The sequence below is a fragment of the Lepeophtheirus salmonis genome, chromosome 1, assembly GCF_016086655.4.
Source record: "Lepeophtheirus salmonis chromosome 1, UVic_Lsal_1.4, whole genome shotgun sequence".
NCBI classification, from domain to species: Eukaryota; Metazoa; Arthropoda; class Copepoda; order Siphonostomatoida; family Caligidae; genus Lepeophtheirus; species Lepeophtheirus salmonis.
Window position 1 is genome coordinate 53168312 of NC_052131.2, and position 17089 is coordinate 53185400.

The following is a 17089-nucleotide window of genomic DNA, read 5'->3' on the forward strand; positions in this document are numbered from 1 at the left end:
AGGGAATGAAGCAAATATGTTTGGCTAGGATATGTAAATGATAAGAATAAGTCGGTTGGTAGTGCTGTTTATTTTTTCTATAGTAAAAATCATATAATAAAAAATAAGAGGTGTATCCTGCGATCGAGCAGGGAGTTTTGATACGATGATTCGCTTGTAATCCATCCTGAGGTGCAGGTAAGGAGAAGAAGGAGATGTCATCGTCCTCGACGGAAACCCCTCATTTCGGCTCTGTAGAAGAGCTGAACGCCAAATATAGTAAATTGGCTTCAGAATACGCCAAAATCCGCGCTCAATATGGAGTTGTCAAAAAAGCCGCCATTGACGAAAAGACGAAGCGTGAGGATCTCACGGAGGTTCTTAAAAAAAAGGGTATGAAGTAGGCAGTCACTGATTGTTTGTAGAAAATGTCATCTTTTTTTTATTGTTGTAGAAACGTCACTTCGAAAAGCAGAAGCTGAAATGGAATCGCTGGAGTTCCGCAACAAACAGCTCACACGGCGCATTGAGCTTCTTCAAAGTGAGTCCTTCTCTGTCGAGGCCATTCCTTCACAAACAGCCACTTGCAAAAATGGAGACGTTCTCTCTGAAGAACTCACCCACAAAATAAAAGAAAACGAGGGTCTTCAAACTACTTTAGACGGAATTCATAACGATTATCGTTCACGTATCTCCAAATATGAATCCCGTATTTCAGAGCTGGAGTCTAATTTAGCCAAAGTTCATCGCTCAGAGTCACAACTTATTGAAATGCTCAATGGGCTCAAAGAAGAAAAAATCACGACTTCGGAAAGAATTAAATCCTTGGAGACGGAGTTGAGGCAGATGAAAACGGCTAATAGTAACGGCTCAATCAACGCCTCCTCTCCCAACTATAACTTTCCTCTGACGTCTACGGATATAAGGGTACAAACTGTGGAGCTTCTGGGAAGTGTAGAAGAGCAAATACAGGAATTTGTAGCCTCTTCTTCAGATTTCCATACGTACTGGGAGCGGCGGTTATCTGGAGGATCTCCAGAGCTCTCCAAACTTCTTAAAAACAATGTTGAAAGTTTGAAACCTTTGGAATTATCATTTCAAACTCTTCTCAAAGATGTATTGGATAAAGAAGGGACTGAGAACATCCTCATATTAGCTACGGCTTTTCATGACTATGTCAAGTATTATAGGAAATTAGAGTCTTTACTTACTTTCCAGCTTGAGGAAAGTACTTCTTCGGAGGAAAAATATAGAGTGTCTCGACATTTGAGATCCTACGGATCTTGTCTTGTAGATACTTCACTTCGACTCAATGAATTATCCTCCAATATACGATCAGGCCCTGGATTAGAAAATCTATCCGTAAGTGTATCAAATCTGCATCGAGAGGTTCTGGAACTTTCAAACTCCTTTGTATGTTTAATGGATTCTGAAAGACAGGGTGCTCCGGATACGAATAAGAATAATAACTTACTCATCGCCGCTGCCTTATCCAACTTGTCAAACGTTCTTAACTCTCTTTCGAGGATTTTGTCTGATAACCTGACACGGATAGGGATTTTAGTGAAAGAGGGATCAAAAAATGTTGAAGGTAATTTGATTCAAGTTCAAGACGAGCCCACGACGCCCTCCGAAGTGGAAAATCTAAAGGAAAAAATCAAAAATGTCAACGAACTTGCTGATCGACTAGAAAAAGAGCTCAAAAAGAATCAACAGAGCAAGGAACATTGGAAATTGGAGTATGAGCTTCTAGAAATGAAATTTAATAAGTTTAAGCAATCAGAAGAGGCCTCCTCCCCTATATACAAATGCGAGGGGGAGATATTGGAGGAGTCCTCTGATGAAGTCAAGGATATTAAATCCTTATACAAATGTAAATTAGATGAGCTCCTCTCAGAGAAAATTCTGGCAGACTCCAAGGCAACCTCCTTTTATTTGGAGAGTCTCACTCTTGTAAAGCGTTTAAAATGTTTGGAAAACTACAAAAAGCGTATGGAGTGTGAAATATATAGTATCCGTGAAGAGAAGGAGAAGTTGTGTGAGGAGATGGACACAACGTCCTCTAGTTATAAATTCCAATTGTCCACGATGTCAGAACATTTAGCTAATATGAATGATAAACTATCTTCTCAAACGGACGAAATAAATAGTCTTAAATATGAATTGAGTAATAAAAAATTCAAGGCTAGAAAATAATTTATCGTTTTTTTATAATTTGTGAAACTTTTTTTTTTAGTGGGAGGGGTTCATCATCACTCAGTTTTTATTTTAAATATTTTAGTTTTTTTTAAACGTTGTTGTTACCACAATTTAATTGCATTTTTCATTGTTTTATTCCATTTTATTTTATTTATAAAAATTAGTATCACGTCTTTTATTTGAATGATCCAGATGTATCGTTGATTTTTTACCTAATGTGTGTTCTATGATTAATTACTTCTTTGCTTATATTATAATTTTACGTCTTTTTAAGTCATCAGAGAAGAAATAATAACAATTATTCTGATTTCCTTTTAAAAAAAGTACATTTTTATTTTCATCATCTACAAATAGTGTGATTAATTAGTAATTATAAGAAGATGTAAATATAATAATATTAAAATACATTAAATTATCGAATCTTGGGGAGTTCGTCATAGAGTACGATATCCCTTTCAATTCCGTCTTTAGTAATTGAAGCCCATCGACAGGAGCCACCACTGGATCCGTCAAATTCAACAGCAGATGCAATACCTTTTACAAGTAGGTCCCTACACTCTTCCTTACTCATATCTTTTTTGTAATTAGCACTCATGAAAGCATGGAGATAGACAGAGCCGGAGCCTCCAGAAGTGTAGGGTTGTCTTACACACATACCGCCAAGGGGGATGGAGTAGACTTGACCTCCCTTAATTTTGTCCCATCTAAAAAGGAAAAAAAAGTCATGAATTTGAAGTCTTATTTTTTTTTGTTTGTTTGTTAATCTCGCCACAAACTTATTTACACAAAGATATTTTGCGAAATTTTATTTATAAATAAGACGTATACATGAGTATTAAGTATTTCTAATTCTAATTGAATTTTATATATACATTAACTTTATCCAATTGTGGCCTTTTTTTTAAAGGGAACTTTTCCCCATAATTTCAATTCTTATTGAAGTATATTGCTCACAATGACTTTTTCGTCGTCTTTTAGCTTCTAAAAAATGTAAATATGGTTTCAGTATGAGATATTTTTTGAATACATACATGAGAACACCTAAAAGATACTCTTATAAGGATCAATGTTATCGATCTTAAGCAGTCATTCATGGTGTAAAATATTATTTTTCTAAAAAAAAAAAAAAGAATTTGACAAATAGTTAGTACCAAGCAGTGTTAAGTAGTAATATATTACTGATATGTAGTAAACAGTCATATAGGGATATTAGTTTGTAAAATATAAAAAAAATATATACAGTAAGATATTTAATCTGAGTGGCATAGACGTTTTGTTTTGTTGATCTTTTTTTAAGCATAAATGTCAGTAACCAATAAATATGTGCAGTTGACTCTTTTTTTTTCCTTTCAAATGTTCCTTTAATTGTTCAAATGGAGGTGCACTGATTAATTATAAGTTAACATTACAGTATTGTAATAATCACTCCATCTGACCTAGGAATTGTCTTTTGAAGGCCATACATAATGTATATTTCTTTATTGAGAAGCTACCGAGTACACACATTGAGTTTAAGAGAATAATTTCTCCTCAGCATGTTGTTTATTGAGCTACCTTGCTCTTCGACTCATTATATATTGTAAAGACAATGCTCCAAACGGACAATATGAAATAGGTACATATTTAATCGATATATGTAACAAAATTACTTTTCAATTAAGTAATATTTAAGCAACACTGATACCAAGAACTTATTATATGCAAGTCCTATTTACTCATAAAATTCGACAAAATGACCTTACAGCAAAGAAGCTGTTTCTCTGCAGGATTAACAACATCTATTTTTTTGTACCCTCCAATGAGGATTCCAGCAGTGAGCGAATCACGATATTCGTAGCAAATGGATTTGAACATATATGCCACCGTTTCAACAGGGGCTGTCTCTCCCATCATCACATTGTACATGTCCAAATTGTAACGGACGGCTTTGGCAATGGCCTGAAACACACAAAATAAATGTCAAAAATTGAAGGATTTTTTTGAATGAATTTAAAAAATGTCAAAAAAGCAAGTATTTTGAAATGATGAATAAATGAGGAATCCATGAAGTACCTGAGTGTCAGCAGCAGATCCAGAGCGACAGCAAAGGATATTCTCACTCACAGGAGTGAGTTTGTTACTCTCCCGGTTCACGACAAGACTTCCACGAGAGGTTCGACAATCCGCAGCCAACATGACTCCATCCTTGTATTCGCAGGCCAATAGAGTCGTTCCTGTACTCACTTCTTCGTCCATTCCATGAAAGTCGGAGTTTTTGGTGAGTCCAGGGAACTCGGATAATCTGATTGTGGACATCATGTCGTAAGGGATTTATTTTTGAGTTATTTGATTTCTAATAAATTGATGGGATGATGACTTCGCAGAATAATATTCGGCTTTTTATATGTAAGTAATAGTAACTAGTAAATATATTTTGAGGCGATAGATGGCGTTCCTAACATGGGAGCCAGTTTCAACTTGGCTACTTTTATATCTGAAAAACAAAAATAAACGATATAAATCTAACTTTTCTGTCATTTTACTTAATGAAAAAACCGAAAGAAGATTTGAAATACAAAATCCAGCTTTATTACTTGATCCAATTTCATGAAAAGGCATAAAGCACTCATCTGACAGATCATCATTTGATAGCTATTGAGTTATGTAACAAAATACTTAACACCATTTTTTTTATTTTGTTACTAAAAAGTATGATTGGTCTTGACCAAATTATTTGACTTTAAATATATATCAAACATCATATCTTCCAATTTTGATTGAAAATTTATATGAACTATATCAAAACCAGTACCTTAGAATAGAATTTTCTAAGGCACTGATCAAATCAACATCTCACTTTAAAAAAAGAAAAAAGAGTGGTAGGTCTATGGACTTTGTAAATATGATGAGTTTAGTTAGTTGATATAAATAAATTTATTTAATAAAATTCACATTTAATTGTTTCTATTGGTATACCAAGTGGTCCATTAAAATCTGAACACTTTGAATTTTAAACAACAACAACAACATATAATTTATTAATTAACAATAGAATTTCAACAAAATTAATACTAGAAATAGATGTCTGTCTGAGCTCTATTAATCATTAATAAAGCCACCCTTAGTGCCAATGATGGCTTCCAGGCGGCGGCGTAAGGACTGACACCCGCTGTAGATGTAGTCCTCTGTTATGGCGTCGCAGTGATGGCTGACAGTGGCAATAATTCAATAGAGTCTTACAACGAATTAATGAGATGGGTTTCTCTCATTTTTGGTGTCAAAAGTGGGCTCTCCAACCTCACAAGGCTCTTTCCACCCACAATCCCGATATCTCTTGCATGGGTCCTCGTGAACTTGAGGGAATTTTGCCTTGGGCTGTTTTCTCCAACTCCTCCAGGTCCAGTTTGGCCTTTTTGACAGAGCCCTTCTTCCTCTCCAACGTTTAGAACGCACTGACGTTGTAGACCAGGGGTCGGCAACCTATGGCATGCGTGTCACCGCTGGCATGCGGAGGCATATTGACTGGCACGCGTAAATTAGAAAATATTTCCGTAGATTGTGTGTTTTTTCTTACCATTATTGTTGATAGTGGCACACTCATTGATTAGAAATGTTGAAGTTGGCACTCCGTGTCTCAAAGGTTGCCTACCTCTGGGGTAGACAGTGTTCCCAGAGACGCCCAACTTTGTGGGGAGTGTGCGAAAGGAAATTCGTCAATCACTTTCAATTGTCATTTTCTCGACTTGTATGTAAGCTAGAAAGCTTAGGTTTGTTTTGTTTTCTAATTAATTGCTATTAATAAATATAAATATTAATAAATGACTATTAACAGTAAAAGGCCATTAAATTTTGAGAGGTCAAAATCAATGTTAAAAACGCATAACATTGGAACAAATCGAGATACCTCACTCAAATTAGTGTTATTTTGTAGATATAATAAAGCTTACTTTTGCGTAATTAAGTACATAATAAATGACAATATATTTTATTGTGAGCTGTCGATTACCTCTGACTTAATATGTCATGGCTATTTCATAATTGATTCTTTTTGATAAATAAACGAAGTAATAAGTTATTCTCTACTTATGCTCCGTTTCCAAAAGGACAGGAATACAATTTATTGCTGATCTCTATAAGGTATGGTATATTTATATGTATATATTGACCATTTTATTATTGCTATGAAGAAATTTTAGCTAAGACATACAAATAGAAATGTATAGCTACGCTTTTAAGAAAGTATAACTAAGCAATTTTATAATAATTGCGGAGAAGTAATATAACAAAGATATTCTGGGAGTAATGAAGAGGTAAATAGCAGTGGTATGATTGATTTATTTGGCTTACTACCAGGTGATTTTGGGGGTTTTTATGATTCTTTTGGTAGGAAAAGTTGCGTGATAAAATAAAGGATGTATGTTAATTTGTCCGCGGAAATGATTTTAGGCGGAGGTTTATACTCTACCTAATTCCTATATAAGTTTACTGCTTTTTTAAAGAAAATGTTGTGGGATACAATACAGTAAAGTTAACGACGTGTAGAGCCGACTGGAAACCTATCTCGAAGACTTTAGACTTGACCATGAGTTGTGAGCAGGAGTTGCTCACGAGTTCGAAAAATATAGAGTTTTTAGAGGACGGATAACTTGATGCCTGTATGTATTCACTAGCTGTAAAATAAGTAGAAACATATTTATGTATAATTTATATAGTGTACACTTAGAGTGAATTGCTTGACCGCAGACAGTTGTAGTCATCATGAGAAACACCTAACTTAATTAGGTAATGCGAGTTAGCAGAAGTCCGTTTACTCACCACAAAACGACTCAAAATTTTTGTTCTATTGGTCAATAATGTACATACATATATTCAAAAGAACACTCCTGGCGTAATGTGGGAAAGGCATTAAAGAGGGATTCATAACTTGAGTTTGAATCCATCATAATTAATTTTATGAAAGAAGGTACTGTTAGTTATGAATTATGATGATAGGTAGAGCTGTGTAAAATGGGACCTGTTGGTATGTAAAAATAAAGGAAAACAAAAAGTAACATGGTAACCCTAAGATATTTTAGAAGAGAGCAGCATAGCTGTCATGACGCTTTATTAGATAAGCTGCGAAAACAAATCATATTCCGTATAGGGACTTACACTTATAACCAGAGGTGACAAAAGTATGTCCTGGAAAGTTGGGTTGTCTTTTTTTAGTTGTCAATCTGTACATACTTTTTTATTTACCAAAGCTGTTATTATAGCTGTTTAATTCTACAAGACGGATAACATCCAAGTATAAATTAATAACAGTGTATGTGCTCATGAAAAACGGAGAGTAACAATGAGGTTTAGCTCCTCGGGAGTTATAATTATAACTTGCTGGACTCAGAGTCGAATCGAGGATCGACATCGGAGTAATTCCAGTCTATATACCCTTGCTATATGCAGAGTGGGATTTGTGTTTATTTTATTCATCTCACGGCTGTTACTGCATAACTTACAAAATGCATTGACAACTACCTAAGCTGGTTTCCTCCCCAAACATTCTTCAAATTTTTCAGGATTACCACGTTAATTTTTGGTTTCTTTTATTTTTACATACCGGGAGGTCATGTTTTATGTATCACTGCTTATAACCAGTGACGTAAATCCTGTGAATTTTTTAGCTGGCTCGTTTTTATGGAATTGGTAATCTGAAAAATTAATTTTCTTTTCTTCAGAAGTTGTCAGGTATTATTTAGCTCCTGAGTAGTGAACATCCTTTCCTAAATAGATTCAATTAAATTCAAAACCTGATTGAATATTCGTATGAACTCATAAAAGATGGAGGATTTGTTGCGGAGTTATAATTGTACGCCCTTGTTGGACTCCGAGTAGAATTGGGGATTACAATTGGAGTAATTCTAGTAAATGTCCTTGCTTAAATTATTTTCTCCTTCCTCCCTTGTCACAGCTGAGTGTAGCTGATCTAATGAAATGTCATGAGGATTATTCTTCTCTCCTCCAAAACATTCTTCAAAATTGTGAGGATTACCATGTTGATTTTCGGTTTCTTTTTTTTAACGTGTCCTTTGTATATAGAATTTTCATCACTGCTCATAAGTTACAACTCCCCAACCTTTCATGAGCATACACACTAGTGAATCCTTTATATTCAGATGGTATCTTCATAGATAAGCATATAAGCACATAGAGGCACAAGTTGGGAACAAGTTTGATCTAAATTTCAAATGTTAACAAAGGGGGATGTTATAGAAAATTAGAGAGGTTACTACTTAGCACATCCCTTCCTAATCCTTATTTATAGCAGCTGAATTCTTCTACCCGAGCTTTTTATTCAAATATACGTTTGCCTCACCCGGGGCGTCCGCAGGATTATATATTTTTTGGTGCTAAAGTCATTACAGAGCTTGGTTTTTCGGAATTTTTTTCTCCCTTCTGAATTTGATCGAATGACTTTTTTTAAGAAAAAATCCTTCATTTATGAGGGAAGGGGCATCAGCCTTCCCCCTATAGGTACCCCTGCTCACAATACCAAAATGGCCGGAAAAATAAATTGTTTTTATATATTTTTTTCTCTAATATCTTCAAAAATGAAATAATAAAAATATTAGCTTTGAAAAATAAATAAAACACTCTTCAAATTGCCAATTAAAAAAATAATCTTGCACATATTAAGGTTATATTTTATGCAATTCTAATCGTAGGTACAGTTCCATTCCTAAAAATGTTTCTCCAAACAATTGCTCCATACGCTTGGGTAATTGAGAAGGTTTCCTTTATCTTAAACCTTCCAGAAATAGTAGTTGTTGTAGCCTCCGCTATGATTCGTTTCAGGATTTGCGACTTATGATTCGTCTCTGAATGGAAAGTTGAGACCAGACAATAACACTTGGCTTATTGGTCTGTGATTTCAAAGATATTAAGTACAACACCCTCCCCTCCATTGTCCCCACGAAACTAAGGAGTCATTTGGCCAAAATAAGGGAATCCTTACGCCCATTGAAGGCCACGTAATCGTAACTTGGTGGATATGTTGTGATCCTTCGTTATTCTCTATTGTTGCACTTTGATTTCAATTCATCATTAGTATTCTTTTTTTTTTGCCAAAATGAGCAAAAAAAGAGCACTAAAATTTTGAAAATGAGCAATTTGTTTTTATAGAAAAATAGAGTTTTATAAGAATAATTTAAGGTAATTAGTATTTGTTGTATGTATATTTATACATTTTTTTGCTACGTTATATTGACAAATCTTCTTGTCAGAAAGGGTCCTCCAATTGCAATTCCGATCAAAGTAGTAATTTTCTCTAAAATTTCCCATTTCATAACATATCATCATCTAAATTTTTGCAATTTTGATCTTGTTACAACCCAATTCCTTGTTAGACTAGAGATCCTGTTCTTTCTTATCCTATTTTCTCTCAAAATAGTACTTATGTAATACCAGGTACGAGCAGGGAGGAGTACATGCAGGCCGTCCCTAATATTCAAGGAAATTTAAGTAGCTGCCAAGGGTGGCTTCCTCAGCAGGGTAGAAAAAATACTACTTATTTCAAAAGGCCCCATCGATTTTTTTAAAGGGTCGAAGGGAATATTTTTTGTACGATCTCAGATCATTTCAACAGAATGATTTATGTGAATTCATTGGGAATTTTCATCATTTATGGCTGACAAACCCGTTTTTTACACATTCTGAAATGCGGTTTCCGGGTAATAGTATCAAAGTGATTGACTATTTTTATCAAAATTACAAATTGATAAGACATATTCTGTGGGACATTATAACTATCAAATATCCACATTTATAATACTCTTTACTCTATATTAATAAACAAAAGTTTTTCTGTCTGTGGATGACTCTTTTTTAACAAGCGGTTGTAGTTGAAGTTCAGTGCGTCATATTAAACAACAAAAGAAAATGGGAGTACATACTGGGTGGCCCCTTGAAATATAAATAATAATAATTCATTAAGGTTGAGTGATTGAAATTAATTCATATTTCGATATATTGAAGCATAAACAATTAGTTTCAAAAAATCTGAGCTCTCTAGCTTATGTACAAGTCCAGAAAATGACACTCGAACGTGATCAACGAGTTTCCATTCCCGCACTCATCTAGTACATAATACATGCATAATTTTAATGCTATCAATAAGAAATGATAGCATTAATTAATAGCTAGTTGATTATGGAAAGGACTGATAGTGTAAACAAATATTGTGTTAGATAGGATACGTGAATTAACTTATACAATCAGCTTTGAGTAATTCCAAAAAATAGGACATGAGCAAACAGACTGGAGCTTGTTGTTTCAATTAGTTGCTTTTAGAACATGCCACATGCTTAGATTAATTTTTACAGCACTCTCTTTGTGAGTAACATGGACTTATACTTTATACTAAACTAGCAAATGGTTACCCGGCATTGCTGGGGCAAAGGAGGGAGTATTGACAATGGTCAATGTTATTTCTTCTTAATGCTTAGATCCCTTCAGCAAGGACGAACATTATAATACTGCACCTTAATAAAAATATACAGGGTCCAAGGAAAAGTTCTGTTAAATGTTTATCAAATTACAAATGATATAAGTAATATCCTAATCTGTATATAATTATAGACATAGGTCGAAATAAGTTCCAAAAACATGTGACATAACTTTCATTGGAAATGGTTACCCTTAGCCTTGACCACAGCCCGAAGTCTCTCTGATAAGGACTTGCATGCTGCGCGCACCATGTCCACGGGGATGGAGTCCCAGGCAGCCAAAAGTTTGACCTTAAGTTCGTCCAAATTCTTGCTGGGAGTCACTCAAGATTGGACGACATGGTGTAATCCATGACATTTAGGTATTGGCTGGAGGGGGCCAGATTTATTGTCGCAGAAGCCACTTAAAACGGCCTCACACTACCGTTGTGTCTCTCTGGATGTTTGGGAGGGGGCACCATCCTGTTGGAAGGTCTATGCTCCTTCTTTAAGTGCTGTTGGGCCCAGGGAGCAAGACCTTCCTCCAGGATGGTGCCGGTATACTCCTTGATGTTTTTCTTCACCTCTGCCGGTACAAACACCAAGGTTTACTTCTCTGTCTCAGTCATGCCACCCAAACCATCACAGACTGTGGTTTCCGCCTCCATGGTGCCCCAATTCACCGGTTTCGGACAGAATCCGATCATTTTGGGGGTTAATAGCCTGTTCTACAGTGAAAATATTATTTTCTTCTCTCAAGTCTTTTATCCTTAACCTTGTTTTTACAGGTACTGTTGCCTCTTCAATTTGTAGGGTTACATCCCAAGGTCATCTGATATAAGGTCTTTCATTGTTGTTGCAACTATGTGGAAATCCTTGGGTATCTTGGTGAAGTTCCTCGTGGGACTTCTTACAATCCTTGCCCTGACTGGCTTGACGACTACGGGATTCCTTTTTGACATTGGTCTGTCTGATCTGTCCTTGACATATTGAGTCTCCTCGTACCTCTCAAGGGTTCTCTTGATGAGCATGGAGCTAACTTCAAGGCTCTTCAGGTTCCTCAAGATGGCTGGTCGAGATTTTACCCTTTAGGTACTCCTTGATTATAGAATCTCTCTTGGCTTCCATTGTGGTTCACAAAACTGTTATTTTATTACAAAACTTTTGGTTTTGATCTAGTTTGGACGTAACCAGAGTATAATCATAATATCTGGCAATCTTCTTACATATAATTATATTGTATAAAATTAATTTAACAGGACTTTCTGCGGACCCTAAATATGTATTATTATGAATTTAAAAACTGTGTTATAAACTTCAAATAACACACCAACATATATGCATGGAATTTTTTTTGTAGATGAGAAGTTCATCCTTAAATTAGTAAATAAATTAATCCAACAGAAAATTGTAAAAAACAGTTTTTAACTAATTTTGCAAAAAAAAAAAGTATAAGAAAGCATTTATTACCATTTTGAAGAGCAACACAGACCTACCAATATTTTTTTCGTACTTACAAAATTATAGATAGTTATTTCGTCTAAGAAAATCCACCGAATAACTAGTTCATTTTTACTTATGTTGTACAAATCATGTAATAAAATGTTCCGACAAATCGTTGGTGTTACTCTCCGTTTTTCAAGAGCACACTCAAACGTAGCTACTCACTCAATACTACGACGTTCTCTCCTCAAAACTAATAACAGCTTTGAGAAAACATAAATAATATGATTTGATGAGCCAAGGACTACTTTAGCTTGCTCTTATACCACATCTAAAGTCCCATTCAATTTTTTTTATTATTTAAAAAAAAGTATTTCCTTTTTTAATATAAGTTGAACTAAACAGATGCCAGATTTCATTCATTTTATATGTCAATGCTCCCTGTATCTTAACCTCCTTTTTTTTCTTTACAATGTATTGGTATATAATATACACCAGGGAACACTATATGCAGTGGACTCTGTGACTGTTTTTCATACATTCAGACATACATAATGATAGTGTTGCATCGGTCTAAAAAAAAAAATGTGACTGCAATCCTATCAGTTCAGGCCTAATAAAATGTGTCAGTCCTAGGACCAGTACTTATCGGTATTTGAGGGTAGCAACATCAGCTCGAATAACGTATTTACTAATGTTGGGGTTCGGTCTGGAAATTCTAGACCGGTCTGAAATCGTTATATTTTTGGTTGGACCGAATTAGATCGGTCCAGAGGAAAAATTGGGTCTAGTTCTGTCCCAAAAACCGGGCTAGACCGATATTACAGATAAATAAAAAAAACTGAAAGGACGGGGGGAAATGACGGATTGAAGTTGAACAGAGGTAAAATAAGTAAAAACAGTAAGAGGCCATTAAATTTTGATAGGTCAAGGTTAAGGTAACTATAACTTTGGAACAAATTGCGATACATAACTCTTTTTTGGACTCCACGGATTGCCCATTCAAGTTCAAGATTGTTTTTTGTGTTTACTCACGACATAGATAAGTATAGGAAATAATTGTTCATGGAATTTCCGCAATGTTATTTTTAATAATGACCATAATTTCCCAAAAATTTGTTTAATATAATGTATTTAGAAATACTTATGGAGTACATAAAACGGATAACAGATGGTTGGATCCTGCAATACATAATAGCTAGTGAGTTATGTATATATATTACAATATAAAATAGACCTTCATGGACAACGTTTGGAGAGTGTTTTATGATCATCCTTCTCAATAATAATAATAATAATAACCATAATTAAAATACCATAATAATTATTTTCTTTATGTTGTTTCGTCCTATTCAAATTCATTTAATTAATGTTATATAGAGACAAAAAGAATAAAGGCTGTAAGACAATTTCCATGCCAAAAGTTACTTGCTAAAATCTATTACAATATAATTCCGAAAGAGGCACAAAGACAAAGGGCTTCCACGTATAGATCTAGTGATGGATCTCAGGTATACTGTGCACACAGAAAAAATTGTTACGCTACAAAAAGTTTATGTAATCTGACAACTCAGACAAAAACAGTGGTCGGAATTCTATGCAGATACTCTCTAAACCTCCCAAATCATTTTTTTTTAAATAGGAAAGAGGAAAAGGATGGAAGAGGCCAAAAAGCAAAGGATTCTGCATCTGGCCCACTCCCAAGTGATCCCAAGAAGATTGTAGAGATTTTAGAGGCCCTAGATTAATGCCAATTATGATGGGATCTCCTACGTGTGGCAACGAGATGGTGCCCCTAGTGAAAAGAGCAAGGAGACTCAAAAGTGGCTAACAGAAAATCTCCAGGATTTCTGGCCAGCATCTATGTGGCGTCCCCCTCACCAGATTTTTATCGTTGGACTATGGAATATCGGGCTTCATGGAGGACAAGTCCTGTGCTACTCCTCACAGGAATGTGGCAGTTGTGGGGAGTGAGGGTACTAACATGCCAGAGGAACATGTTAGTAATGTCTGCAAGGCCTTTAGGTCTTGTATGGAGGCTAAAGTTGCTTCTGGAGGATCACATTTTGAATAGTTTGGTTTGGTTAATAAATTTAAAAAAGTGTTTGAGCTAACAGACTTATTTTTCTCAAATTATGTGATTTTCAAGGTTCTTTGGGCCGAGTGTAACAATTATGTATATATATTGTACCTTATGTATTTGCCTCTATTTGTTTGAATGTTGGTCTGTTGTGTTACGAAAAAAGTTACTGATTGATTTTGAACTAACTTGGTATGAAGATTATATATGTTCAAAGTAAGAGGCAATTGAATTTTGATAGGTCAAGTTCAAGGTAGATCAAACTGTTAAAAATACATAATCGACAATAAACTTTTGAACATATTAAGGTACAGACCTCGTATTGACGTCATTATGTAAAAAAAATCAAGGTTAAGATTGACCGGACGCCCCTGTTGTGTGATATTTTACTTCATTAATTAGTTATTACATTCTGATGTTTATAGTTAGCTCTTATGAGAAAGCCTGCAACCTGCCCTGAACCCCCACATCTCGTAATCCAACTTAGACCGAAACTGACCCTAATCTAACTCTAATTTAGCCCACTCCTTGGTTCAAAAATATACTTTAACAGTAATATAGATTATATGAGCAAAAAAACCGGTGTTTGGATAAAGGAAAATGCTGATTATAATCCCAAGAACACTATTCTCATCGTCAATCATGGGAGTGAAAAAATTATGGTTCGAAGGTGTTTTTCTGCTAATGGAAAGGACAATTTTACGACGTCGAAGAGAGGATGAAGTTAGCAAGAATGTAATTATAAATCTTGGGCAACAACCTCCTTCCCTTATGACAGTGTAATGAAAATGACAAAGGAGTGACTCAAGGAAAATCACATTAATTCCCCGGACGTCAATCCCATAGAAAATCTTTATCAGTCGCAAAATTCAAAGTAGGTACGATAGTAAATACTTTTCCTTTTTTTTCCCCCTTTTTAACCAGTCCCATTTTTCCCTGACATTTCCCCCATAATAAAAAAAAGAATAATTATAATTGCTAATGAGTTGATGTGGATTCGGTCTAGGCCCAATCCGTAAGCCCGCCATCCGAGCCTAATTTTTACAAGTCCAAAAAGCCCATGGCCCTAACCTTATAGCTCGACATTTATTTATAATGTAAATTAATTCTTGTATAACTAATCTATGACCTCTTCCTCGATTGAAAACCCTTATAAAAATAAGTTGACAATGACCTTATTGATTATTTATTTAAGTGAACATTACTTACTGTCTTCTGCAAATGATTTAAATTTGCTTATTCTTGAGCTACTCCTTTGCTGCATTCGATTCGGACGTGTTCTTAAGATAAGAACGTGTACATTTTGGGACTGATACATTAACATTTTTTTGATAAACTTAAACATGATTCGGGGTTATCATTTTTTTTCCACATGACAATTATAGTTCATCATTCATCGTCATATGATTGAGATTGTAGTCCATCTATTATTAATATAAGTGGCGTATGTTTTACAGAAGGAAGAAGTTAAGGGAGTGGTCATTAATTATGACTATATTGTAATTAGACAAATATGTAGACACACTCATTTCGGTTATCTTTATCCAATGTCCCCTTGAGTCATAGTGAAACAATTATTATCATTAATATGATCTTCCATTTCCGTTACTTAATGATTACACAATTCAATCAATAAAGGACATCCAACTTTCAAGTTTCCTATCTAACAAATGGGCTGAAAAGTCCCGAGATAAACAATGAAAACATGGCTTTTTTCGTTCAAACTTGGCTTTCTTCATCAATTTAATCTATATAGATTTAAATGGCACTTTTATAAAATGCCTCAAAGTAGTCCTCATTGTCTCCTCAGGAAGAATTATTACCGGAAAGATATGTTCTCAAAGTAGTCCTCATTGCTCTTCAATGGAGAAGAATGTATTACCGGAAAGATTTTTTTTTTTTACAGAACTTTCTCATGGACAAATGTTCATGCAATATAAATGCAAAACGTTCTTTTCATATCGTTACGATGTTAGATTACTCAAAGCTAGCTTGGGTCTTGCACAATACAAGCTTATATACTGCATAGCCGGGTATTTTAGATATAGGATTAAGATATGTTCAAGACCCGTCCAATCTCGACCAAAAAACATTACTCAAGATTATGTTTGGAAATCTGCCAGCAACTACAGATTTTAAAAAGACTATAGTATTGCTCAATGCTTTATAACAACAATTATATTAAGAACTTATAATTATGCTCTAATAGGAATATCATTGAGTTATTCAATGTTTTGGCATCAGTCATCAGGGATCCGGATTCTATTCTAATACGGTGCCATATTGTGATAAATACTCATAAAATTTGATACAAGTATCCGTCTAATACCCGAAACTAACCGACCCGACAATGACAGCTAAACTACTCTCCTCAAAAACATTCTTCAAATTGTCAGGGTTACTTTGTTGTATACTAAAGAGAGTCATAGTAAAAATTGAATGACTCAATTATATGTATAAATAACCTGGTGTATCAAAATTATTTCCCGATTCGGAACCCCGAAATTAATTAGGATCTATGTACTTCATGATTTTAATATTAGGCTAGGGAAAATGTATTTTCGTATTTTTCGCTTTATTTGAATGCTTTATAAGAAGTGTTGCAATCATCCTATTTATGCCAAGTATGCACTGTTCTGTTTGATAACTTGTTGCATACGAGAATCCAACTTCATAATATCCTTCTCGAAGAAGCTTTTGTAACCCCAAGAGTGTTGGCCATAGATAGGAGCAGGTTGTAGTCATTTGGTAACAGGTCTGTACTGTATGGTGGATGCATAAAAACATCCCATCCGAGCTCCTGGAGCTTCTGGTGGGGCATGAAAGATGCGTGCTGTCTTCCTGGGGTTGTCTTGATGACAACACGAATCCTCTTCTTTTAGAGTTTTTTTTTTTTTTTTTGTATTCAGCCTTCTACAAATGGTTCAAAACGGTTTAATGGTCGATGTTC

The 17089-nt window shown here is 34.8% G+C and overlaps 2 protein-coding genes across 2 annotated transcripts; one reads left to right on the plus strand and one right to left on the minus strand.

Annotated features, from left to right (window-relative positions):
* The first annotated feature begins 23 nt into the window (after positions 1–23).
* LOC121132026 (protein phosphatase 1 regulatory subunit 21) lies at positions 24–2598 on the plus strand. Its single transcript, XM_040727462.2, has 2 exons — positions 24–372; positions 434–2598. The coding sequence occupies exons 1-2, from the start codon at positions 195–197 to the stop codon at positions 2173–2175; spliced, it is 1920 nt and encodes a 639-aa protein (XP_040583396.1). The 5' UTR covers positions 24–194; the 3' UTR covers positions 2176–2598.
* Prosbeta1 (proteasome beta1 subunit) lies at positions 2486–4632 on the minus strand. Its single transcript, XM_040727463.2, has 3 exons — positions 4231–4632; positions 3971–4116; positions 2486–2882 (listed from the first exon to the last, which is right to left on the minus strand). The coding sequence occupies exons 1-3, from the start codon at positions 4474–4476 to the stop codon at positions 2591–2593; spliced, it is 684 nt and encodes a 227-aa protein (XP_040583397.1). The 5' UTR covers positions 4477–4632; the 3' UTR covers positions 2486–2590.
* Positions 4633–17089: the final 12457 nt, after the last annotated feature.